At 40.8% G+C, this 27,044-nt stretch overlaps 1 protein-coding gene across 1 annotated transcript in view; it reads right to left on the reverse strand.

Moving 5' to 3' along the window:
* mtnr1bb (melatonin receptor 1Bb) overlaps positions 1-26,197 on the reverse strand; it is a 34,134-nt gene extending 7,937 nt beyond the window's left edge. Inside the window, exon 1 of the mRNA XM_008277866.1 lies at positions 25,990-26,197. Within this exon, the coding sequence (XP_008276088.1) occupies positions 25,990-26,197 (208 nt within the window). The remainder of the gene's footprint in view (positions 1-25,989) is intronic.
* Positions 26,198-27,044: the final 847 nt, after the last annotated feature.

A 27,044-nucleotide genomic window follows, 5' to 3' on the forward strand; every position in this document is an offset into this window, starting at 1 on the left:
CCAGAAGTGAGTGATGTGGAAGGGAAAGTGGTCAGGCATGATAAAAGCTGCATTTTCGTGTGGAAAAGTTAAAAGAGGAAAGCCAGTCTCATTTAATGCGGGTAAATAATGCAATTCCCACAAGACATGATCTGGACCGTTAATGGCCCTGTTATTTTGTAATGAAGCTGTCACCTCTGGTCATTTCTTCAATCTGTTAAAGGAAAAGAACATGACACAAAGAGAGAAAAAAAAGGCAATGTCTCACTCAATCTGCAGAGATGAATGAACAAAGCTGTCAACAGGAAAGTAAAATTAGGAAGGTGGTGGAACATAAAAGGAGATTAAAGGTCACCGGAGATTCATATTGTTAGCAGCGGAAGAGGAGAATAAGGCAGAATAGGGAGATGGGACACGAGATAAAGGAGAAATATTCTTTTCTTATAGTGTTGTAAGCAAGGCAATAAAAAGTCTTGTCATCAACGCTATACATCATCCTTTCTGCGGAGCACGTCAGTCCGGGCTGGCAGTTCTCTGTGCCAGCAGCTTCCTCACTTCACTGCCCTTTCTACTGCCTGGTCATACATATCAGTCTCAGTCTTGACCGCCGTCTACAACTTCCACCACTGACTGTTTCTTTATTTAGTCAGCTCACTTTGCTGCTCTTCGAATTACTCAACCAATGAGTTTTGAACGATACGACCCATTAAGCATTCTTCCTCGCTGCACAATAATTCCACTTCTGTCTGCCTCATGTTCAGAAGCTGAATGAGTTTCTCTCTGCGAAAACAAGACACAACACGAGCCGAGACGACAAGGCGGTGGTCAGGCCGCACTGGAAGTCCGAAAGCAGACTGGAAAAGGCTATGTTCCGAAAATGACCCTAAGAGTGCACTTTATCAGTCTCTGCACATATCAAAAGGAGTTCACAGGAGAAGAGAAAACACCAGCAAAGTTTGAGTCTGTCCACAGAGTTTAGAGTATGTATGCTGCAGCGGTTATCACCTCGGGCAAAACTTGTACAGTTAGTTAAACTTTACAGTCTCATAAGCTTACAGTTTCTGCAGCAGTAAGGACAAATACAGCCTACAGTACATCCCAGTGTGTACTTTATCCATGGCTCACCAAGTTTTCTGTTCCAACATATTTGGCTTGACTCACACACATTTACTTGACCCTCTGGTAAATTCCGTCTAAAGTCAGCCTGGTTGAGTTAATTGGTATAAACATCCCCGAGGTTATATTTTAATTAGAAATGTGCAGCAATTTATCCAGTGAGATGTGACAAGTCTTCTTGATTTGACTATCTTAATTTACCTGGAAATGAGTACTGGACTCTAACCAGCTCGAACACGTCAAACAGTGACATGGACATTTGTATGGGCGTCGGACCAATTAAAAAAAGGTTAATGCTGCAGATGCTCTTTAAGATGGAAAACAGAAAGCACGAAAACCAATAGTGTAAAAATGTGTACTGCATTTTAAGTAGGATAAAACATTAAATTAAAAATTTCAATTAGATGCTCAGGGATTTGTTACATCTCTTCTCCTCATTTTTCATTGTGTTCTTCACTTTCAAAAAAAATCTTTACACAGTGTCTCCCTCAGGAGGTTGTCTTATAGTCAGGGTCATCCTATATTTTATGATCTTCCACAGCTTTACTTTAGTTCAGGTAAAAATACTTGGCATAAGTGAATAAAATCAACGCAGTCAGTAGGGAACAGAATGCAGAGCGTCGTAACTGCTGTCAAAGTCAGACATTTACCACCTCCCACCACTCAACCTCCTGCTAAACAGAATTACATCAACAAACTTGAACTCTACCTCTTCTTAAAACAATGTGTGGGTTAGCTTTGGTCAGGGTGTGTTGTTTCAGGTACTTGTAACACAATGGTCCAGGAAGAACATTTTAATTAGCAGATCCATGAGTTTGAAGTCTTACAGACACCAAAGGACTGCACAGAAGCTTATAATACTCTGGATTTTAAAACTCGGGGAAGTTTTCATTGTGATAACTGTGTTTTTGTTGCAATTACCACCAGATAAACGATGGAAATCCATTAAAATGTGCACTGCCGAAGCAGCGCCACGCTGCATAATGTCACACTGTGGTCCAACAAAAGTTGAGCCTGCTTCGTTTTTTTGTGCCAGTTCGGTGTGTTTTCTGGCTGCAGCCCTCAAAGGGGCACAGCAAGTGCATGGAGACGGGGTTACGTCATTCAGCAGTTTTCTACTGGAGATAATTGTGGGCCATTTAAGGACGGCCCAAACCTTTGTGTGCAGTCCAACTATAAAATGCCCCTCTACAACCTCTTTCAGGGTCGTTTTTGTTAGAGAACAAAGCACCTACTCTTAGGGTAGGTACATTTGACTTTATTGACCTGACTGGTTGAACTTGAGGAAAACGACGTGCCCCACTTTTTCTGCCCTCTCGAAGCATTTTCGATAAGAAGCAGTCTTCTCCTCTCTAATTTTGTCATAAATTCACCATGCAGGCTAATACAACAAACTCTGCATTGCTCTATTTTCTACGTGATTCTCCAACTAGATTGGTCCAGTAATTATTTGTAATTCTTCCCACACTACAATGGAGCAGGACCATTTCAGTACAGTTTCCAGAAACCCTGTGCCTGCCCCTGTTTCCTGTAGTGGTAAGGTGCCTATTGTCCTCCTGACCACAAGACGTCACTTGTTAGGGAATTGTTAACATTTAAATACATAAACAGTGATAAAGTCAAGCACGCAAGGGAGTGGCTGATGCTGGTATTTCTCTATTAGGGGCAGTCTCAGTTTACAGTTTGTTGCGTCTAACTTAAAAGAGTAAGCTCAAAAGCCATTTCAGGCAGTTGCACCTCCGATCATTCCCAGCTTTACGTGGGCTCCTTTACTTCTTTCACCGCTACATTACAGCAGCACTTCAGCACTTGGAGGTCAGCAGGTATTCTTAAGCTTGTGTTAAGTTTCTGTAAGAGCTACAAAGCCAAAAACACTCAACGGGGGAAAGTGTGTAGGAACTGACTGCTGAATGTTTCAGTGAATATGATTCAGCCGTTGGTCGGCTGCTGCTTTGAACCCAGTTACGCACAGAACCTCTTCTTTTAGCTGCCTCCCTCAGGTCTCTCTCTCTGTTTTCCTCCGTCACCTCACTTAATACGGCGCTGTCGCAGATTGTTTATCGTTGTAAACAATGTGCAGCACAAAGCCTCACTGATAAATTGCATTAAACTTAAGTAACCACAGTCGATGATGGTCACGTTACAGTGTTAAGCAAGTAGCTGCAGGATATCTAATGCAATATGATGAAATAAGTACTAAACAGTTTCCACAGCTGGAGCATAAATAATTCTTAATGAATAATATGACTGCATAAAAAAAGACCTCCCTTAAATCTTAATGCACATTACAAGAATAATAAAAATATTTTGCTTATATTCTTGCAATTGCGTTTGGGAAGTTGCTGCTTTTTTATATATTTTATATATTTATTGATGCTTTCATATGCGGTATGCAAATTTTTTATTGCATTTCAACTCCTAAAAAGAAACAGCAACTTGATGCTGTGTCATAGGATTTTACTACTGCTCTAATAATGGTTTAAGGGTAACAAACACACTGAAGCTAAAAACAAACAAACAAAACAAAAAGAACAGTAACCTACCAGTACGCAAATTAACTGAGAAGCAATTAAGTGCCTTGCAGCATAACCCGAGTTTCAGGCAAACATGCAAACCAGCCATAACTGCTGAGTAAATCACCTTCACAATGACAAAGAACAGCTTCTATCATGCTCAGTCACGCTCAAGGAAAGAAAGAAAGAAGGTGTGAAGGGAAGTAGGGAGGTTTCCACAACTGAAAGAATTTTAATTGTAGTGACATTATTGCTCGTTAAACAGAAGCTTGTCTACAGTTATAAGAATGATAGCACCACAGTAATGTTAGTATTAATATTATATTCTATTAAGTTTCATTTTTATTGCCTTTCTATAGCTGCATGTGTACCACTTTACAAACGAGACAGATTAGTAATCCAGTCCACACGCTGGATCTCACATGAGCGTATTTTAATTAGGAAACAGTTAAATGTTTGTACACAGTTTTATTATTATGCAAATAAATGATCCGTTGGCCCCGGTGCAGACAATTTGCATATTAAACAACAATCAATAGCTGTATTAAGCATATTGAACGGGGGGTCACTTTCCTGCCCTTTGTGTTGTCATCGTCATAGTGAATACCCTCATTGACACCAACTTAACAAAGTTGTTTATCTCTTTAGGTTATTCAGAACCTTATCACACATTCATCAGTTGACACAATGTGCCAGTGTACACAGTGGCGTGCATTTGCTTGCACATTCATGCAAGTGGGATAAATTGTTTGTGTAAATCATGCCTCTAAAATGTAGCTGCACCACAATAAATTATTCAAAGTGTTATCTGTTATATGCGGTGTGGAGTTAAAAAAAAAACAAAAAAAAACAAAGACACTTTTTTGGCATTAGACCACAATCCTTTGGGATATTTCTCCACAGTCTATGCACAATTGATTTTCAGCATGCAGCATTTCCCTGACAAATGAGAACTGGGATGACCAAAGAGGTTGTTTTTAAAATGTCCAATGTTGAGCTAAATTATTAGGCCACATTGAGAAAAGTTTCCATATGTCATGTGTTTGACAAACTTATACTGTGTTGTTCTGGCTGTAGGCTATGCTGTTGAAGTTATAATGCAATAATGCGACGTACACCCAAACCACATCGAGATGCATGCACGAGAATAACACATTAACAGCTGGAGTGCATGACATATTTTCTTGCAAAACTTTACTTTTGCTCTCAAGTTGGAAAAAAAAACAACAACAACTGTTGTTCAGTCTGTATTTACATAATTGATAGAACTGAATAAGAAACAAATGCATTTAATACAACTTAAGTTAACACAGTTAACATCAGGAAGATTCTTTTTTTTAAATCACGCCAAGGACATACAGTGAATGTTATATGTGGTGAAGCATTGAGCAGACAGATGGTTCTGTATCATGTGATGACTAGAAAATGTGGCTCCATTACCATATACATGAGGGCATGTAGAGTTGGAGTTACATCAGAGGAAATGCCTGGAAGTAAAATCTCTCAGTTTTGATGATTGCATTTCTTTTATTACCTCTATCAAATCAAAACATCTCTTATTGTTGCAGCAGTTTGGCTAAATGTCTCCCCTGTTTGAAAGCACAAACAGGAGAGACAGTGTTGGTCTTCCAAGCAGTGTTTGGCCATTGCATAATTAGTGCTGCCAGTGCATATGGCAGTTTTGTGTTCAGGCACGTGCTTCTGGGTCTGTCTGGCCAACACAGGCCTCACTCTGCACGAGAGAGTGAGCATATGGACAACATTGGTGGAATTACGATACAGTGTTGTGGTGTGATAACAAGCTTGTCAGGTGAAGGGATGAGTAAAGGATTTACAGCTGGTGGTTTTATTCCACACACAGAAACCCAAAACCCTCAGGAACTGTCATGCAAAAATTTTTCTGTGTCACTGCCGCGCTCCGTGATGCAGAATGGAATGCGCTTCTATCACATGAGCCATTTAACTCAGGCTTGTTTTTGTTCCGTTTCATTTTTTGTTTTGGTTTGGATTGAATATTAGAAGTAGAGGGACTGAATTTTGCAAACATATGCAGAGTCAGCCTTCACATTTGAGCATGAATATCCAGCCAACTCAGTCCTTTGGCAAAATGTGTGTCTTCATACAGTAATAATTCCAAACAAATTAGTTGTAATAAATCTTCTTTGGCTCAGTACATCTGATCAGATCATTGTTGCTGAAACATTTGCAGACAACAGGCGTACAGGCTCAGCAGGCCAAGGATTCAACATAAGCACCATAAAAAGCTATAAAAAATAAATTAGATGGCTCGACAGGAAAGACAATCAAACTGCAAACAGAACACATAATACCTACAGTATTCAAGTCAAAACATTTATGTAATTTGTGGCATCAGTGCAAAAGTTCGAAACAAAAGCATGTCAAGATAAACCCGGCTTAGTATATGTCAAATACAGCCTATGCATAGGTTTCTCAGTGAGGCGACACACTGCTGTGTCATGGGTGACATAAAACGAACTGTAAAGGACAGATGGAATGATAATGCTGCAGCATTCCTGCTCGCCACACAATGAATATGATGTCTTTTGGCAGGTATTGTGAAATTGCTATGTGACAGGATTCATGTGAAAATCTCCCAAAGAAAAGGCTGCTGCCAAGTGATTTCTCATGGTTTGTCAAAGACAACACTTATTGGAAGAAATTGGCACGATACAACAGCTCCAGCTTACAAGTACAGAATCTTTCCGCTAAATACAATAAACGTCAAAAAAAATCATTACAGTGGAGTGAAAGCATTTTAGAAATCGGAGTGAATAATGCGAACGATGGAAATATTGAAAAGCCGAATAATGTGACTCTCTGTCGCTCCTTACATTCAAGGTGACATTTTGGAAGTGCAATTAAATGCACACATTAGATCATTTGTACAAAAAGTTATGAGTGTACTTCCCAAAGACAAAAAATAACAAATAAAATAAAAAGCATCCTTCATACACCTTATGCAACTATGACTCTTTTCGCTGAACTCCATTTAACTACAGAGAAAGTCTGCGAACAGCATATTCTGTGGGTCATCCAGAATAACTGGGAAATAGATATTGCTTGAATGTTGCCCTTTTTTTTTTTTTTTTTACAAAAGTCTAAGTACCACAAAAGAAAGAAATATAAATCCTTTCACTTCCATTTCAATGGGGTGATAGCAGAAATTACAGAGGATATCTCAAAACCTGAGCAAATACAACAAATCTGCCCTGGTGGTTGAATGAAAATTGAGAAAAACATTTTTATTTGAATACTTTCGGTGACCCGCTCTAAAACTAAGATTCTGACACGTTGGCATGAAGCTCTGGTATCGGATACAGCCGCTGACCTGTGGACCTGAATGCAAGTGCATAATCCTGAAGTTAATGTAGACAGTGTTAAAGAGATGAAAAGTGAAAAGAAAAGAGAAAGTGAGCTGAGAGGGAGAGCTGCCAGGAAAATGAGAAAACAACTATGAAATCCAGCAGTTAAGAGACTGCAGTAAAAGTTAAAATGTTGTATTGATCACCGAAGAAGCATCCGAAGTTTCAAGGACTCGGTGCGCTAAAGTTCAAGTTCATCCAACGTACGCGTCGTGCACACTGACTTGCTCGGGCCAGGAAGGAAGCTTAAGGTTATCTCCAGCTCCCTGTAACACCTCCCGCACTACTCTTACCTCAGTGATGGAGCACTGCATTGAGATAATATCAATATCAAAGAGCTGGAGATTAAAGCAGGTGTTTGGAGCTCGCCAAGCAGGTGAAATGAGCAGCTGGTGATACAATGTATTTAATGATTAATGAGTATTTAATGATACATCCTTTTTAATGTTAATGGGGAGAGTGCAAAAGTATTCCCATCTGCATAGGACTGTTCCGTCAAAGATCCGTATAGTCGGTTTAACAGGTGCTCATACGCTCGCAGGGTCTTTCAGAACAGGTGACCTCACTAGACATGAGTTAACAACCTCGTGTTTAGCATGTTAGCACAATGCTAAAAAGCCCTAAATATGACATACAGCAAAGGCTAATGGCAATCAGTTTTGCTTACATGGAGGAAAGGAGTGTCTGATCATTCATCTTGCAGTATCAAGAGATTTTACATGTGGAATCACCAAAGTAGGTAGGATTCATCCTTGAAGGAATTGATATGTTGTGCCTTTTTTATATTTCATGGCTCTGTACCAACATTATCATTCCTGCACAACCGGTGAAGATAAAAACTTAAAGAAAGCCCATCCCGAGGAAGCATGTTTTCATCGCCCTGAGAGTGAGCTCTTTATCGTCTCATTGTGTCTAATAACTGACCGAATGCTTCTGCTTGTCTCTTGTTCCGCTTGCCGCTTGTTTATCCTTTCAGTTTATCTTCTTTCCGTTTCACAGTTTCACATGTTGGCATCTTCCTCTCTGCGCTGATGTCAGCAACATAGGCCAAAGAAAAAATAACAGACCATGGTGAAATTCACAACAACATAGTGATTTACTTAAGCTTTCCTTGGCAACTTGCAGTGGGAAACTGCAGCGCAAATACTGCCAGTCAGCTCTGCCTGTTGGTTCCCAGCAGTTCAGTTCTCATCAACTTTGCTGAAGGGCCCAGCAGGCTTCTCATAAGCCCGGCTAGCTACTGTGTAACCCCGGACTATATCATCAGCCGCATCCCTTGTTTTTTTTTCTTCAGCAGGTTGACTCTGGCTCACAGAAATCCCTTTTCAACTCGGACAACTTAAAAAAATTACTACCTGTTGTTCAGAATGTGTCCCACAGGATAATTAATTTGAAGTAGAATGAAATAACTGGTTTATGTAAAAGTTTTATGGATGGCAACTTTCAAAGATCCTCAGTTTGACTTAATATCTACACTCCACCATGCACTGTTTAAATGGCCATCAAAACATTTAAGATCTGTGATATAAGAAGTGAATGAGAGATTTAATAAGCCCTAAAAGTTCCTCTTCCAAAAAGCTGATGTTATATCACCTTTAAAGTTGTTTAAAACATGTTTGCCCTCTTGTTAACACATCCACACCGTGCTTTTTGTATGTTAGAATATGTATATAATGAGTTAAAAGTCAGGAGCATTTCAACCTTGAATTCAACTGATGATAGTCTCAAAAACATAAATTCAGACTTTCTTTCATATTTAATGTTTAAGAACCCAATCCTGTCACCTTGCGGATTGGGACTTTCTGTAATATTCTTCCTCTTCAGAATGGGCTTCACGTTTCACCATGTATGACTGAATTCATCCAGTGCTACTGCTTGGCATTGTGTTGTGCAGATTCATTGGTGAGCTGGTGTGCTCGAGCTGTAGTGAATGGCGGCAGTATGGGTGAAGGGGTGGCAGGGACTTCATAGATCTGCACATTCTGGAAGAAGCAACTGTGTAGAGTTGCATTTAAAACATTTTAATTTGAAAAAATTAATAGAAAAAACTTCTAAATATGTAACTTTAATTCACAGAGATTAGTTTTTAGGAGTTTGATCAATAATTGGAGAAAAACTTTGAGGCAAACATGTTACGAAACAGTTCTCTATTTAAATGTCCAGCAGTTATAAAGCATTCAACAGCGTTTGCGTGGCATAATTTGACCTTTCAGCTCTGTTTTTGGTCTCCTCCATGGAAACTAATGCTTTACAATGCTCATCAGCTGGTCCCAAACTTGTTGTTGGTGTATCTGTTAACAGCATGAGAGCATCGAGAGATTCAAATTATGGAAAACCAAATCAGTGAGCTGAACGAAACACTATCAGTGTTTCCTCTAGGATTTTTTTCAGCAGCGTGGGCAGGCTCTCTGAGACCCGTGGTGGCATAAACAAATGACACTTGACTGCAGATTTTACTTGGCCAATTGAAAATGGCTTTTTAAAGGCTGAATGTAGAAATTAAAAAAAATAAGAACTAAAACAATAAAATTAAATGAATAAAAATAAAAAGAATAAACAATTTCTTGATGGGGCAGTAGAATCAGTGGCAAAGTTCATACTCAGGCTGATTACAAGTGTTAGAACTATTTTTTACCTGACCATCATCATTTCTGAGTCAGTAAAAGGCTAATGATACCTGGCTAGTGTCATCTTCATCAGGTGTCTTTCTCTTCTTAGAGAAATATTTCAACAAGCTCATCTGAAGATGCAGTCAGCAGTTCCATCATGGTGTGTAGATGGTAGCTTAATGCTATCAGTTAGTTTACTCACATTAGCGACACTGAGTTGGCACTGAGCCCAATTAACTTAAGATACCGATATGTTACGTACCACTGGCCATCAATGTTTTGCAAATGTCTGTTTAACTTGTAAACTCTGTTCTGAGTTACGTTAAGCTAATAAGTCTACCTTTCCTCCGGTAAGTCGCTGCCCTGTTCTCCAAGACGACCCTCCTCTGACTCTCTGACCTGGAGCCTGGTGCTGGACGTGACATCACTTTCAAGGCCGCGCTCTCGCGAGGAGTTAACGTCATATTAACCCCCCAAAGTGTACTGCGCAAGATAGTTATCTGTAGTTTACCTTCGTACTCGCCAGTAATTAATGTTGTATTAACCCCCAAAGAGTAGATACTTAGCAAGATAGATCTGTAGTTTACCTTCGTGCTTGCGAGTACCCGACCCAGTGCAGAACTCTGCTGTGAAGGTGGAGACAATAATAAAAATAAATAAATACATTTGAAGGAGCGGTGGCCAGGATTTAGGAATGGCGGCCCGCCACTCTTAAATAAATGTAGAGGAAGCACTGATTATATTTACCCTGTTTGCGAGCTCTGCAGTGGTCCACCTTCTGCTGCTGCTGCTGCTATACCGAAGCACAATTCAACCCATCCTGTTACACGTTTGCACTTTGCCAACTGTGGCCAACAGCGAGTTCAACAGCATAAGACACACTGCCTTTCAAGATCAGTGGTCTTCTTACACCTGATACCTCACCTCTCTGACCTCGACAACAGTGCATCACACGCTTTACACTTCAAGTTAGTTCCATCTGGCCTCAGATACAGAAGAAATGTAGGAGGGACCCGTCTTCGGAAGGAGTTCTGGACTCTCTGCCATAGCAGCCCTAAATAAAACACCACACGAGTTCTTTGAATAGATAAGTAAAAATATGTGTGTGAGTGTATCTTGTGAGGAGACACAGGCGAGTGTATGTTTTATAGGTTTACCTCATGTGCTCTGTCCTTGTGTGTTTCTTCTTTTCCTGTGAGACATGAACATGTGAAGATTGTGAACACAAATGTCTCACTGTTGGACAATAAAGCGTCCATCGATGTAACAACGGCAATCTGTCTTTGTAATTGGTGCAACAAGAGACCAATAAGGACATTAAAGTCTAAGAATGCTGTAAATCATGACGCAGCATAATATTGGAAGTGAATATATATATATTTGTTGGCGGAATAGTTGAAAAAACAAATTCCCTTTGTTTTTTTCATGCTCTGTGTGGCCTCATGTTTGCTGTGGCACCGTAGAAGCACCTGCTTAGTTCAGTTACGCCTCAGGCTGACTGCGACTGTGGACATTACAAACATGTCACCAGTTTGACTAATACATGAAAACAAGGTGGAAAAGATTAAAGGTTTACGTTGTCCTCTAAAACATCCCACTGAATCATGATGAGAACATAACAGCGCTGACGAATCTTTGATTCTTGTGGCCTGAAAGGCGTAATGGCTTCCGCTGAGTGTAATTGCCAGTATAATCACTAATGAATTAATCTGCTAATCATATCCACATTTCTTTTCCTTGCTGCTCCAACTTCTTCAAGCATCAAATTTTTAATAAGCACCATGAATGGTTTATGTCATTTTTTCCAGTTCATTGTCAGCGACTTTCAATTTGTGTCTCCCATGCATGCCACATTAGTAATGCTACTCTGGCACTGGTTTTCCAGCCTGACCTCAAGTGTGAGTGCACAAGAATAAACACATCACATGTCAATACATTTTATGGCCAGATTTCTGAGTAAAAAGCTGTTTTTCTATCACCTGTAATTACACTCCCTGCCTCCCCAACATGCAGAGGTGCCACATATAGTATGTGTGTGCCTGGTAGGAGCTGACTTCTTGTTGTTGTAATTGATGTGTTTTCAAACAGAACGGCAGACTCCTGAGCTACATCTCACTTTGAGTGCTGGGAGGTGGATGTTTATTGGAAGAATCACTGGCCTTCATCACCTAAGGTGACATATGCAATGTTAGATAAAATGTTCAGTCTGGTTCAACAACAACTGCATTACCTTGTAAATAATCCCATTTTGATGGTCTAGTTTGCACAAGCTGGCAGCAGTTATATATATATTACAAAATGCGAACATTAGGGGGGAAAAAATATGGATTTCAATAATGTTTGAAAAGTATATTAAAGTAATTATGACTGCATAATGTTTGATGCACACTCAAAGCGTTCATCAGCGTAGCCATTAACTAGGCCCATAACATCTATTTGTGTTGTTAAGGTGATTTAATTCCCGGAGAAAGCAGAAAATGCAGAACTTTCACTTGATAAACAGACACATAATGTTGACATTTATCAATTATAATAGAAGCAGGCTCTAATGAGGATTATGAGGCTCCTGTCATTTAATTGCAGACATTTAATTGCAGCAAGATTCAGTAAGTATATCCGGCTGTCAGCGTCCTCTATAGAGGTGTGTAGGTGTAGAAAACTTCTGCCTATTTGCAAACTACAAATGAAAGTAAAGTAAGAAAGTTATTGGTCAGATTTGCAGAGGCCAGGGGAGGACAGATATTGCTGCCAACTGTTTATCTTTTGCAAAGCTGTTAATCCAGCTCAAGCTGCCTCTCAAGCCTGATGATTCTTCCCGAATATCTTGAAAAGCGAATAACATACGACAAACTATTGGTGCGCATCACGAGGCTACGAATGACGCGTGCGCTTGATGAAGTTGTCATCTGTTGGTAAGCTTTTGTTTGAGTGTGGAGATGAACTCAGATCAGGACAATTCACATTCAAAATGCACTTTGTGGACTCTGCCTCAGGCAAGCCAAACCCTTCATATCCCCCCCACATTTAGAATGCACAACACCGGCCCTTGTCCGTTTTCCCCTCTATTCCTTCACATTAAAAATGCCGCTCTGCTCAGTCTGGCGGCACATGCTGCCAAGCCTACCAGGTTGTGAGGTTTAACAGCAGATACACCTCTCTCTGTCTCTAAACTCAGAGGCTATTTGCAGTACTTCAGCATTCAGTTAGGAAATCTACGCCAGAAGAAGCAGTGCAAAGTGCAAAGAATCTCCTAAATGTAATGCCCTGTCATACAGTATATTCCCTATATTACAAACTCTCATTTCGACGCAGGAGAAAAGAGGTTACTATCCTGAAAAGTAGATTCTTACTATAACACTACACCTGGTACATCTAAATGCTGGACCCACATAACGTTGTGATTCTGTGGCGTACTGGCTTTTCTACTGAGTACAGCAGGCAGATATTAAGTCTGTTTAGTCCTAGGAGATTGACCTTTGAAGTGCACACTGAACTGTAAAGCAAAGCAGATGATTAAATCAGAAAGCTGTCTTAGCTCATCATTATAACAGTGAACATTTAGAAAAATAAAAGTCTAGATTAAAGCCACACTGCACAATGGGAGAAATGCCTATTGACATTATTGATTATGAAACCACCAAAGAGAGTCTTTAAGGCACAACTTCTGTCATTATGTAAAATATTGCCTTTGTCTCTCCACATAATTACTTACAGAATTACATCCAGTTGACCGACTGCAGCCTTTGAAGGGCTTTAATTTCTCTGGGCATTCTGTGTTTGATCAGAAAACTTGGCATTTTGGATGCTCAGCATTTGCGTACTCAAACTGTCTGTCCCAGCTGCCAAGTTATACCAGGGCCGCAAACATGCTGTGATCATGAGTTGTGAAACAGATGAACGGAAACCGAAGGACATGTAGCCCCCCGGGGGAGAAAAGTGACTTTGTTTGATTGTTTTTTTTTTTTTGTCTGTGTTTATCCACAAATATCCCTTCTGTTCATTTAACTGTAGCCACAATGTGATTTCTGGGGAATTAATATGCCCTTAGAGCAGTCTGATGAGCCTTACCCCAAGAAAGTGATTTGTTTTTAAAGGAGGATCTATTCTCATTTTCCTTTAACGTGGCCAAAGTTTCTAATCATGCGGTAAATGAATGTGAAAGGAAATTTTTCTGTCTATTTATAGGTGTATCTCGTCTAATGTGGTCAAGATGCAAAAGAGAGAAAAAAGCAGTGAAGTCTCCCTTTTTTGCATTTTGACAAATAAAATGAAGGCTTCACAAATTGTACATTGGGTTTCAGACAGCATTAGGGCTTTACCTAAAGTGGCTAACACAGTTTTATGGTATTCGAATGTGGACAAAAATGCACTATGATTGTCCTTTAACTTCTCCTGGACTTGTCAAATTGGAAACGACCAACTGAAAGCTAACTTCGTCATCACAGTCACTGGGCGACAGCAGTTATCTTTAGTATCTCTTGATGCGCTTCGATCTACATTTTAACACGTTTTCCACACATGCACCTTTTATTAGGTCACAATTACAAATTTAGATTTAGTTGTTTTTAATAAAGCTTGTGATCAAACGAGTAAATATACTGTTACTACATATAAGACGTGTTGTAATCTTTGCTGCTGCAGATGTTTGAGCCACTCTTTTAGTTCAGATTGGAATACAAATATGTATTTGTACGAGACACAATGTTACTGTGGCAGGTAAAGTCTATTTGTTTCTTCCTTCCCCCCAACCTGTCACCATACTAGATATGAGGATCCACATGCACCTAAATGCATGTTCTACGCCTTCCTAAAACCTGGCATCATTGCTGCAGTAATGTTTGCAGTTAGCGTGGCTGCTTGAGGTGGCGTGTCTTTTTGCGGTCTGTTCCGCAAGTGATTGTTACAGTCTGTGGCTGCATACAAAGTAGCTGCTTCGCTTGAGCCTCTGCTTCATGCAGCTTCGCTTTGGTTTGAGGTCTCTGGTGGTTTCTGCATCGGTTTTGACTTGGCAGCAGTTTAATTTCAACCCAAGAGTTTATTATTATATATTGGTTTTTATGGCTTTTGTTCGTTTGTTTTGTGTTTCTCCCTTTCGTTTGTTTGGCACTTCTCATGGTTGACTTCGCAGTTTAATTCGCGCTCGACTCAGCCGGGGAGAGAAATGAATTTGTTGCACTTGGGACTTGTTTTTCCCAAAAGTCATTGAATATTAGTCAATGAATTTACTTGATATTATTTATTGTTTTTCATCAAGTTGCTTACTAGTTGGGGTTGTGTCTTTAATTGTGTTATTATCAAAAGGTTACTTGCGTGTTGAGTTTTCTCAATTGCTGGTCAAGTGCGTGTGATTGTGTGGGTGGATGTTTTAAGTGTATCACTTTATGTAGCCACAGTAGCTTACTGTGCTAGTACTTATCTAAAGGTATCAATAGGTGGCTTTATTCTATAGCACAAGCAGCAATTATCAGTTGCTAACACTTAAACTCCCCCCAGTTTGCTCCCTGCTGCTCCACTAAGCCCCAGTCGTCCTCCTTGTTTCCTCTGCTTCACTTGCAGACTACTAGGTCTACGGAGTATTGTGCAATAATTGACAGGCAGCTTATTTGCTACAGCAAGTTCTCTGGCTATTGTTTTCTTGTTACATTCGACATCTGTTCTAACCTGTCATTTCAAAAAGAAGAAGTGTAATAAAATGTTTAAATATATATTTTGTGGAAGCTAGTCTCACGCTTCAAGTGTTTTCGAACCTGTGCAACCTTTTCAGTCTCAAAGTGATTCAATTTAGAATTTCCTCGAGGTAAAATTCCCCCAGGTGGCATTGTCGACAAAAAATTACCCCCTGCTCCAGCCACGCTCAGTAGGTTTACATAGGCGTGTTGTTTGATAGAATGTTTGAGTTTCACTGAAATGCATTTGATGCCAGTGAAAGTGAAACCACATAAAGGAAATGCGAAGTTGGGTTACATAAGCGAACCCGAGGAGTGCGTCCTCCCTGGCTCATAAACGGCATATGACATCCCTTGATAATGGAGCCCCTTCACCCTCTGTCGCTCTACCCTGATAGCTTTTGTGCACTCTCTTTCCTCCGTGGTGCACTAGGCCTCCTCTGGTGGAGGCTGCAGCCAGTGGGGACCAGTAGTTGCCCTTGCGAGATGGGCTTTGTAGGCAGAACACACCCATGACCCTGTGTCCCCCACCACTTCCACCGAAGCGACACTCCCGGCTGCCTGCTCCAAGTGCTGAAAGGGTGCACTTAGAGGCCAGTATGGGGTCCCTGTTTGGTGATACTACCTAATAAGCCATTCAGATCCATAGCTGCAGCAACATCCAGCTGCTTCATCCTGGTCACCCTCCATGCGTCTCCAGGGATTCACTTCCTTTCATATTTTATGCACATCAAGGTGACATCATTCCTATATCTTTGTTTCAAATTTTGTGTGCAAATCAATTTATTTTTGTGTTTTTTCCTTTGTTGTTAACATTAAAAATAAAATAGCAAACCCAGCATATGCATGGAATCAGCTTCCACTGTTACGCAGATGACACCCAACTGTACGTCCTGTTATGTCACCGTCATTTCACATATTACGTCCTGTCTGGCAGAAATGAAAAGCTGGATGGCAGACGATTTTTTTGCAAATGAATGACTCCAAATCAGAAGTCATCATCATTACCCCCCACTGGCTCCGGCAGTAGCAGTGCAAACATTCCCTCCTCTAGTCTGAGTGCATTATGTAATGATGCACAAAAGAAGGCCTGCAATCTAGGGTAGTTTTTGACCTGAAGCTGTCTTTTGACACCCAGGTAACCAAAGTGTTACACTCATCCTTTGCACAACAGTGACAGCTAACCAAGATCAGGTCACTCCTTTCCCCTGCAGACTTAGAAAAGGTTATTCATGCTTTTATCTCCTCCAGACTGAACTACTGCAGTGCACTTTATTCTGGCTTCAGCAAGCCAAACATACCAAGACTGCAGTTGGTTCATGCTGCCAGATTTTGCTAAGAGAAGCAACCGCATCATATCAATCCTTGGTGCCGTTCACTGGTTACCTGTGAGTTTTAGAGTTGATTTCAAGATTCTACTGCTTCTTTTGTTTGGCTGCAAAAGTATCACATAAAAAAAAAAAAAAAAACATTTCTAAAAAGAACTTTCAATTGGTGAAAATTTCTGTATGAAAAAAGGTGATTCACATTTTGCCTCTGGAACCTTGAGCATCTTCGACGAGAGTTTGAAAGACCAGACTATGCACGAGTCGAAATCAATACGTTTTGATTAAGTATTCAATTCAGGTTATTTGAAATCAATCAGAAACAGATTCAGTTCCCTTCTCACATTTCCTTTAATCCATGGTTTCTTTTTAAGGAGACTGATTATGTGCCCATCTCTAATGAGATGTGTCTGAACCGCTGTACTGTATTTAACATGACTTCAAGGTTTAACAAATAGAAAACCGGTTGAATAAAAACGAAACACTTCTCATCTTTTTAATTTCTTTTTAAGCAGAGCAAATACGGACATGGTGCGGCTCAAAGTTTGAATGATATTAGCGGGCGCCAGGGTGTAACGCATCAAATTGTAGCTCTCAATCTTTAGCTGATATAGTTGGCTGGAAGTTATAAGTTTTTATTTTCTAAGCATAAAGCTGTGCATTTATGATATCAGTTGTGCTGTGAGGGATTTCAGTTCAAACACTACCCCCGTAGTTTCCACCAAGAAAAACAGACTAATCCCATCACAGCCAAACCTCAATCTGAACACAAATACTTGTGCTAATTAAATATAAAATAACTTCCCAGATGCATTAAAACCAATATCACACTCTTCACATTTGGCGTCTCAGCCTTTATGTACATTGACCATCTTCATCTACATCTCTGTGGGGTCGCATCCAGGAGCGGATTAGGAAATGGCTTCCATCCTGTTTCACTGTGTCTCGCTGCGTCTGCCTGAGACAAACACTGTGACTGTCTGTCTTCTTTGCCGAGTCGTTTGCATGAATACTATTCTGCACGTCCCTGCAACAAAAAACCCCACCACCCCACCCCGCTCCTATTCTCATTTTCTCATCCTAGATTGCCCTTGATTTTTTTTTTTTACGTCTTCTCTATTTCACCTCCCTCCTCCTTTCATTCTCCTCCTTCTCTTGCAGCAAATCCCTCGCTTCTTCCACCTCTTCACCCACTGCTGCCTAAGGGTTTTGAGAAACTGTTACATAATGCACTTCAAATTATCACAATGCATGTATTATGGATATGGGGGAGATACAGCAGGCATTACGGGATATGATAAGGAATAAAGGAATGAAATTACCAATCACTTGCTTTGCAGATTAAATGGGTCAATCTATCATGTTCATGGTTATTGAGATTAAAGGAAATTGTTCTGTCAGTTGCTGTGCTGTGTGTGTGTGCGCGTATGTGCAAACTTGTGCTACTGAATCATCCCCCATCTCAGCACTAAAGTACTAATAACAACTGGGTGATTCTGATGACACATGACAGTGGTTCTTACATTGTCTTGGCTGTGCCTCTATAACGCAGCGTCAGTCTCCTACTTTTCATAGCGGGAGATTTCAGTCCTGCTCCTCTCTTATCTCAATGTTGGGCTGTCTGTCTGTATTTTATAGCCTCTGTCCTTATCATTTTTCAGATTTTTCGAGCTGCTCCTAAACCATTCCTTCCTTTTGCAGCTCCTTCTCTCTCTCTGTGCTCGCTGCTCTCCATCTAGCTGGTCTGAGCTCCTCCTGTTTCCTTTATCCAGCTGTCTGTGTTCAAGGGAATTACAGAAGTCATGCTTCACCCAAAAGATACAGGACAGTGCCTGGGCACAGCTCAGGCAGAAGTAGACTCCCAGAGCACTTAATGCTGCTGAAAACATCCCCAGCAGTCATGTCCAACCTTCACTTCTGCCTAAATACTCACTGAGTAAGACAAAAAAAAAAAAAAAAACAGTAAAGCCAGATGATGAAAGAATTATATGGCAAAGCCTAACACATACAGAAAATCCCCCAAAGCCCCGCAGACACTCTTCTCCTATGCATTATAGATCAGTGGTAACTCAGCTCCCCTATGGATTCTACATGAAACTACATGATGAAACTAGACTGAGTGGCTAATATTTGTCACAATGGGATGTATAATGGGATGTCAAATGCAATTTTCATGCGTGATTCAAAATGATTCAATATCAAGTAAATGGATTAATTCAAATCAAACTGCAGAGCCCCTGCGTCTAATCTCTTCCCCTTTTCTTTTTGAGCTACAGCTTAACATTCCTCTATTCCCATTTCATCTGCTCCGTGAACTCTCCCTCTCTGCCTGCTTTTCTCCATCTCCTCTGTTATGCACATAAAAAGGTTCCAATAGGGTCGTTGGGTGTATGGTATGAGTCTGCCTTCAGCTGTCTGGTTTGGAGAACTTTTTTTTTTTTAACTGTGCACCAGAAAGCTGAGAAAGCTCCTCGGGATTAAAGAAAATCTGATTGATCTGACAACCTGTCCAACTTGCCTATCTCCTGTTTTGATTTTAATGAATTAAAATCAAACATCCAAGTACCCCCATGGCAAAAAACCTTGGTCGGGAGCATAAATTATAGTAGAAAACGGAGTGATCTGAGGATGCCTGCTGGGTCATTGTGCAAATGAAGGGCATAACTATGTTTTAAAAGTGAAATATTAAAATCCATTCTAAACTAAAGAGCAGAGAAGAATCACTAGTTGAGGGTTAGGGAGGATTTTCAACCTGGTTAAAACCTTTGTCTCAGAAATCTGTAGGCTACATGACTGCAGTAAATAAAGCAAGAATAATACAGCTGTAGGGGCAAATAAATAAACGGGTGCCTTTCTGTTACCTGTCACTTTGAAACACATTATGACTGTAAGTTGCATTGTATTAGCAAGTAAAAGTGAATGAGGGAAAAAAGCTATTCAGTTGTAGGCAATACAATTTTTGTGAAAGACTTCCCTGGTATATTGGAAAAATGATACAATGGATTGTTATACTGTATCTCGGCTCGGATTAATTCCAGCTGGCATTTATCAAACAAATCACTTCTGAATGTGTAACAGGAATACTTTTTCTTCCTTCTTTGTACAAAGCGAAGAGCTGTCAGTCCTAATTCTCCTAAAATCACTGAATGTCATAGCTGTTAATAGCCCATTGCTCAGACTGACAGTTAATGTACATCTAGTAACAATTATCGGGCTAGACAGGGTAGCAGGGTGGTGTTAGTATTCAGAGAGATTGTCTGCAGTAGTCTGCCAACAGCTGTATGTCCTGTCAAAATGTCTTTGAGCAAGACACAAAAATCCCCCATACTTATTCATTGGGAGACACTCTGGATTAAGGTGTCAGCTGAATGCCTAAAATGTAAAAATGTGAATCGTAGACTTAGGAACTCTAATAAACTAGAAAGCTGAGGCCGTCCATTAGCAACTCAACACAAGTCCTGTCTCTGTCTGACTTTTGCCACATTTCTTCCTCCACTCCTGTGCACACATTAGCACATTTCTGAGGACGTCCTGCTACATAATTACAGCATTTTCAAACCCAATCTGGAACTAAATCCATAGTCATAACAAGAAAACCGATCCATTTCAGGTGTCAGGACCAGGTTAAATGCCCTCACAAACCAAACCGCCATCTGAATTGGCTGTTAAAAGTTTCCCCACACGAATATAACTTTGTGTTCTCTAAAATACACGTGTGCACGCTTCCTCTCGCTTTCTGCCAGAGTGACTGGAGGTCTTTCTCAGTATGGAGTTCTCCAAGTTCCGACTCACGTTTGTGCGAGTTCAAACTTGATAAGTTCAGCTTGGGAGACGAAAACTCCCAAGAACGGAAGGACGGAGTGCACTCTATATGCAGGTGGAGGAGTGGTGCTGTTGCTGACATTCCTGCTCAGCTGGGAGGGAATCAAGTACACTTCAGCCAAGCTATGCAACTATTCTGTGAAACCTTACAGTCAAAGCTCACGAACAGGAATTGGGGGGGGTTGGAACTTTCAGCTAGATCGACTATGAGATGAAGTCAGTCAGCAGTTAACTACCATGCTGCCACTTCATTTATATTTGTAATTATTCAATGTTACTAAAAAACATTGACATCTGGTGTAGTCCTATATGCAAAATCTGCAAAATGTTAGAGATCCTCTTCCAATAAGTCTAGTTGTCTAATATTACTATAAACTAAAGTATGGGGTACTTGTTTCTAAGAAAACCGGTTAGATAGACTATTTTCAATATGGACCCCATAGTTTAGCCTCAGTGTACCAAAAGTCAGTTCATCATTCATTACTGACCATGTTTTTTTTTTTTTAATATTACATATTCTGAACTGTATTTTTGATGACAGTTTTGATCCTCTGGGTTTACAAATGATACCAGTTTTTCATAAACCCAGAGATAAATGTTCTACCATTCATCACAGATGATTATTTTCGGCTGATCTCTGTTGCGAGGGCTTTTATTGCTTGACCTTTAAAATACTCAAGTCAGGGGACACACTCAGCTAGGTCATCACTTTTACTTTTTTTTTTCTTTTTCCTTCTTTCAAAACTCTTGTGCGCTTGTTGCGGCGTGATTGAGATCAATGTCATGCTGGAAAATTGCTCTCCTGCCAAACTGTTTGAGACTGGGAGCCATCCTTTCATTCACTACTCGGGTATGCAAACTCGCAATCATAGTGCCATCTGTAAATGTAATTCCCCCTGAATCGTTTGCATTCATGCAGCCTCATATCAGAGCACTCCAACCTCTATGTTTCACTGATGGCATTATGCAGCCGCTGTGGTAGTCTGGGGCCAGGTCCATGCCACACATGCTTGACCCATCCTGGTCCAATTTTGGTTTCTTCTGCGCTGCCAATATTCATCAGGCTTCCTTTCATGTGCCGTTCGTGCCGTTTTCTCAACAACAGTTTTCTTCTTGGATGCTGTCTGTAGAGGTTAACTTTAATGCCGTGTTCTTCACATTGTCTGAATAGTCCCTGAAACACCAGTTTCTATAGATAATCCGTGTGCCAAATCATCATCACTTATCCATCTGTTTTTCAATGTTAAATAGTGAATTGTGCATGATGTCCTCTCTCTAGGACGGGCACTGCACCTTCTGTCGTGGCTCTACCTATACATCAGAACCACTGGTGAATTTGTCCTTCAGCTTTTTATTTATGTATTTATTTTTACCAAATGGCTTGGCGAGAGAAGACTGTTCTCACCTTGGACGTCCATGGACGTTAGCCAATCAGCTATATCAGGAGCTGGCCAGCTACCAGTGGAGATGACCGACTTGCCTGACCTGGTTAAAAGGTTATCATCGGAGGTCATTGTCAAGTTGGCAAATTAGTATCAAAACTTAATTCAATGACACAATAACCTGAAAATTACGACTGATGATTTGGAACTAATTTCCCACCATCACTATTGTTTGGAACTTGGATACTTGTACAAAACCAAGCATGTGACTTTTCAAGTAGCTGATAAAATGGGTGGAGCACTTCAGTTCATTTGGATCGTTCTCGGCTATGTGCACGCTTTTGAAACGGAACAGTGCTTGTGCTGTGAGTCATGACGTTCACAGAAGTTCACAAGAACACAAACACAGACGAGAAAAAAGACTTATGTTTCAGTGTTTTCAGCACCACAGAGACACGCAGACGGATGAAGAGACTGGTTTTCAGGGTTTCAGCACCATGGATAGAGGTAGACTGAGCGCAAATGGTTGTGAAGCTCTGCACTGGGTAAAGAGTGGGTTTTTTTTTTTCAAGCCACAGTCTTAACTAAGGAATATTTTAAGCATTATTTTTGTACAGGCAGAGAGCTTTAGAGAAAAGTAGCTGGAGAGGGAATGAGAGGGAGGGGGAGAGATATGATGTAAATAAAGTCTCTTTGAAGAGAGTCTCTGTAATGTGTGATCCTGTCTAACTCTCTTTGAAGGTTTGCAACACCTAAGCACCTTCAAAGACAAATCTCAGGGGACAAAAACCTCTGCCCCACACAAGTGTACAAGGCACTTTCCACATACTCGCACACGCATTTATAGAAGAAAGCATGTTATCACAATACCGTTTGTAGACTCACTGTACCGTATTCCTCTTTGTTGCGATTTATGCGTTTCGACTCGGGCACACGTTTGTAGGTTACCGTAGTTATGTGCGAATCAAAACTTTTCTTTTGAAAAGACACGTTCCGACAGACAAATACCTCTAATGGCTCATAAATGCATTCTTGTTATTGTGCGTCTGTGGTCTATCCTCGCTGATATATAATAGCACATGATGAGAGAGAAAGCCCCTTAAATTAAACATTGAGGTCTTTGAAAAGACAAAACTGAAAAAAAGAAAAAAAAAAGGAGAGAGGCAGGAGGGTAATGTGCAATCCCTCTGCAATCCTAAAGCAGTTTGGTTACATGACCAACACACTTCAGAGTTCTGATTTGTGTGAATCACAGATATCTTGGTGCCAGTTCATTGTCAGACTAATAATGAGTCTGTGCTTTTACTACAAGAAAGCGTTGACACGTGTGTGGGCAGGTGAGAATAAAGGAGAGCTAGTCGTCACTCACCGATGCAGCTTCTGGTAAAACACTCGACACAGCGGTCAGCTTCTTGTGCGCGCTCTGCCACAGCAGGGACTTATGCAAAGCTATGACAACTGTAGTGAGTAATAATATGCTGCCCTTTGCTCCTGCTGCGACTGGTAATATACTGTTGTTAACTCAGGTGTTTTCCCATCTAAACTGTTGAGTGGGTTGTTTCAATCTACAGTATAGCCACCCTTTGAGTTCACGATTGTGGGTTCAGCGTGGTTTTTTTTGAACTGCTGAGTGGGCTGTTTGAGTTGAGAGAGATCAGCTTTAAGGCAGAAATGCAACGTGTGAGTGGCAGGGGAAAAAAAACAACAAAAAAAACCAAAACTACACATGCACACAAATATATATATTTAATGGTGCTCTTTCTAGAAGACTGGGAAACCCTATAGAAGAAAAAGAAACAAAGAAAAACCAACCCTCTCCCTCCAAGAATATCTTGAATAGTGTTTTTTAATTAGGTTTTTGTTATATAGTCTCATCTTTTTGTTGGTTTTGATGGAGCCAATTGTGAACGGGCGATTAAACAGAAGTCTGGCGTCACTGTGCAGGCAATCTTTCCTGAAATTGCACATGAGATTGACAAGTGTACTACGCGTCCAAGAATGCACAATTTGCTGTTAAGCCCCTTTAGGGGTGTCATCATGGTCCGAATTCAGCAAAAAAAAAAAAAAAAAAAATCACCTATTCCCCTGACATCCAAGCCACACACACACACGCACACACACACACACACAGACACGTCCTCTTAAAAGTCTGTGTGAGATTTCTGCAGGACAAATAACACCACAGTTGATATTTTATACTCACTGGGCTACTTGACTGTGTGCACTCACTATAATATTTCCCATGAGTGCACACCAAAGGATACAAGTGTCTTGTGTTTAAAAAGGTTTGATCGAATGAATGCGCAAGTAACAATAGAAAAGAGCAAAGATGTTAAACAAGCTCCCTTTCTAATAAGCAATCATCTTTCTTATCCACTCAAGAAACGGGGAGAACTGTGTTTGAGTCCTTTCAATCCTGTGAATGCAGCTGTCTTAGGGCTGTCATAAAGTTTATTAAGATAGATTTACACACTTGCCCTACTTCACAAACGCACTTTTTTCTTCTTCTTAACTTTTTGAATTCTGCGTCTTCACAGCTTCAACGAATAAGGAAACCATGGTTCAAGGCAATTCAGAGCTTTGAATAAGATGCGCCTCACCTAAACTTTTGCCACAAAAAAAGCGGTGCTAGAGTGCAGAATGTGGGAGTGTGAAGACTGGGTAGCATTCAAATACTTCAGCCATCACTGCGTCCATCTGACTGAAGGAAAATAAAATAAAAAATGATTTCCCCTGTGAATAAACACAAGGCCAGGTTCATTATGTCCTTAAATGAAAGGTTGAAGCTGCTTTGATGAATCCTGGGGGTATTTTCCCATTGACTACTAAGGGGGGGAAAAAAAGAAGATTCCTGGTTGCATCCTGGTGGCTAAAAAAATAGTTGCTGATTTACGGATTATGCAAATAAATGCATATTTCCTGCCCTAATTGTTGCCTGATAAGGCACAAAATAGCCAGTCAGCACAGTGTGGCAGACTTCACTGCATAAAATATCCATCTTGACCAGTTTTTGGTTTCAGGTTTGTTTTTAAGCATTTAAAAAAAATAAAAATAAAAATCTGCTATTAAAATGAAACGCTTGCTTCAGAAATACTTCACTGATTCTCAGTAAAGAGAAAATGTGTCTGTAGATTGTCGTATAGAGTACAAGAAAAAAAAAGACCTGTGCATGATTCAGTAAAATTCCTGAAAGGCATTCATTTTCATCAGAACAGAAATGAATTACCTCCGAGGAGCGAGGGTTCAGTCAAAGAGTGCTTCCACGCTTTACGATTTGACATTATGCTTCACTATACTGCTGCTACTAGAGCTCCTGCATGGCAATTTTTTACACATTCACATCAGAGTGCGTTCATCACCACCATTACAGTCAGCTTATCAAAAGGACTCACCTGTGCTCATTAACAAGCTCTTTAATTTTAAGTGGCTCGGGCTGAGACTTTTTAACCAGTGAAGAGCACCTGAGCGAGGGGTAAGAAGGGGGGGGGAGCTGCCAGACTGTCACAGCAGTTTCTAACAGTGCACTGTATCAATCAGGCTCCGGTGACAGCTTGATTGATACCTTGTGATGTAAAGTTGTGAAGTGGCCAGCAGTGGCTTCAACGCACTATTTTAACTGGAAATGTAGGTTAAATCACAGCCGTCACCGCGTCTATCAGCACCCATGAGTCTTGTTCATTCAGGACGGCACAGTTCATTCATTCCCCATTCAGGAAAAATGTGAATCATTTAGTGGTTTGGATGATGTTGTGAATTAAGGGAAAGCCATTGTGTTTGAACTTGGAAGCAGTAAGACACAGGGATGCAAAAGTTCAAACTACATATAGATGGATAGAACTTTATTGATCTATGTTGTGTGTGTGGTAAGTTGAAGCTCCATTAAATGCACTAAGTGAGTGATTTTTTGTCACTGGATTTACTGATGAATATTATGGGTCAGAGTGTGTTCAGAGGTCTGTGGGCCAAAGCATAAAATGAGCACAAGCAGCTTAGAGAAAGAAAAACTAACCCACTATCCATCCCAGAACAGATTCCACACACAAGCACACATAACCTACATTACTATGCAAATCCATGAACATTAAAAGTTCTGGGATTCACAGACGCAAAAGGCAACATCAATCCCACTCAAATCTATCACTGGTGGCAGTGATCATCATCATCAGAACTACTGCAAGGGAGGAAAGATCTTACCAGAGTTCCTTAGCTTGCGGTTCCTGAACACCGAGATGATCACCAGCAGGTTCCCCAGCACATCCACCACCGTGGTGAAGATCAAAACACTGGCCAGGATTGCAATGACCCAGGCGGGGCGGGCGCTCCCCTCCGTGGCCAGGGTGCGTTCCAGCTGCCCCAACCGCGGCTCTGTCCGGTTCTTTATGAGTGTCAATGTGTCCGGCATCACTGGCTGTTTCACTGTGAGGGTGTGGGTGTTTTTTTATTATTATTATTATTACTATGTCCCGCAGGTACCGTCGGTACCGGTGTGTCCTAAATGAAACATGGAGCGCTCCTACCCCGAGTTCCACAAGAGCGCACGTAAAGTCTGCTACTTAAAAGGCGAGAAGAATGACTTGATATTCTGTGGCGGGTCACGTGTGGGATAGATAAAGTTACACGCACTCTTGGCTCTTTTTTCTTGTTTCTATCTTTGCACAAAAGTCATCCATCCAACAACAACACAAAAAAAAAAAAAAAAAAAAGAAGCTCGGCGCCGCCACACCTCCTCTCTGGTGAGGAATGTAAATTATTTCTTAAAGAAGGTTCGCACCGCTCAAGTCTTCATCCTCTCCAAGTGTCCCTGTCTTGCAGGTTGACATCTCATAACTCTCCTCCGTCCTCATGCGCCCACGTTGGAAGGATATTTCTTCCCTTTAAAAAAAAAGAAATAATAATGTCAAACCATCGTGGAGCCCTCGGGAATGATTTAATGTGCCATCCTCCGAACGAACCGGAGGAACGAATGGTCTTCTCTCACCGTTTGAGGTGTCCTTGCCATGCTCTGAGGCTGCGACGCAACCGGCGCTGTGCGTGGCGAGATGGCACTGGTGGCAAAATATCACGGAAGAGCCACCTCAGTCATCAGGATGTGGAGAAATCCAGTGAGGAGGGAGAGAGAAAGAGAGAGAGAGAGAGAGAGAGAGACAAGGCTTCGCGAAAACAACGTTACGCGCCTTCCGACTGGGGCTCTACGTGTTTCTCCCGTTTCTCTCTCCTCTTTACTGTCTGGGACTTTTTTTTTTTTCTCC

Source organism: Stegastes partitus, unplaced genomic scaffold (assembly GCF_000690725.1).
Source record: "Stegastes partitus isolate 25-593 unplaced genomic scaffold, Stegastes_partitus-1.0.2 Scaffold109, whole genome shotgun sequence".
Lineage (NCBI taxonomy): Eukaryota > Metazoa > Chordata > Actinopteri > Pomacentridae > Stegastes > Stegastes partitus.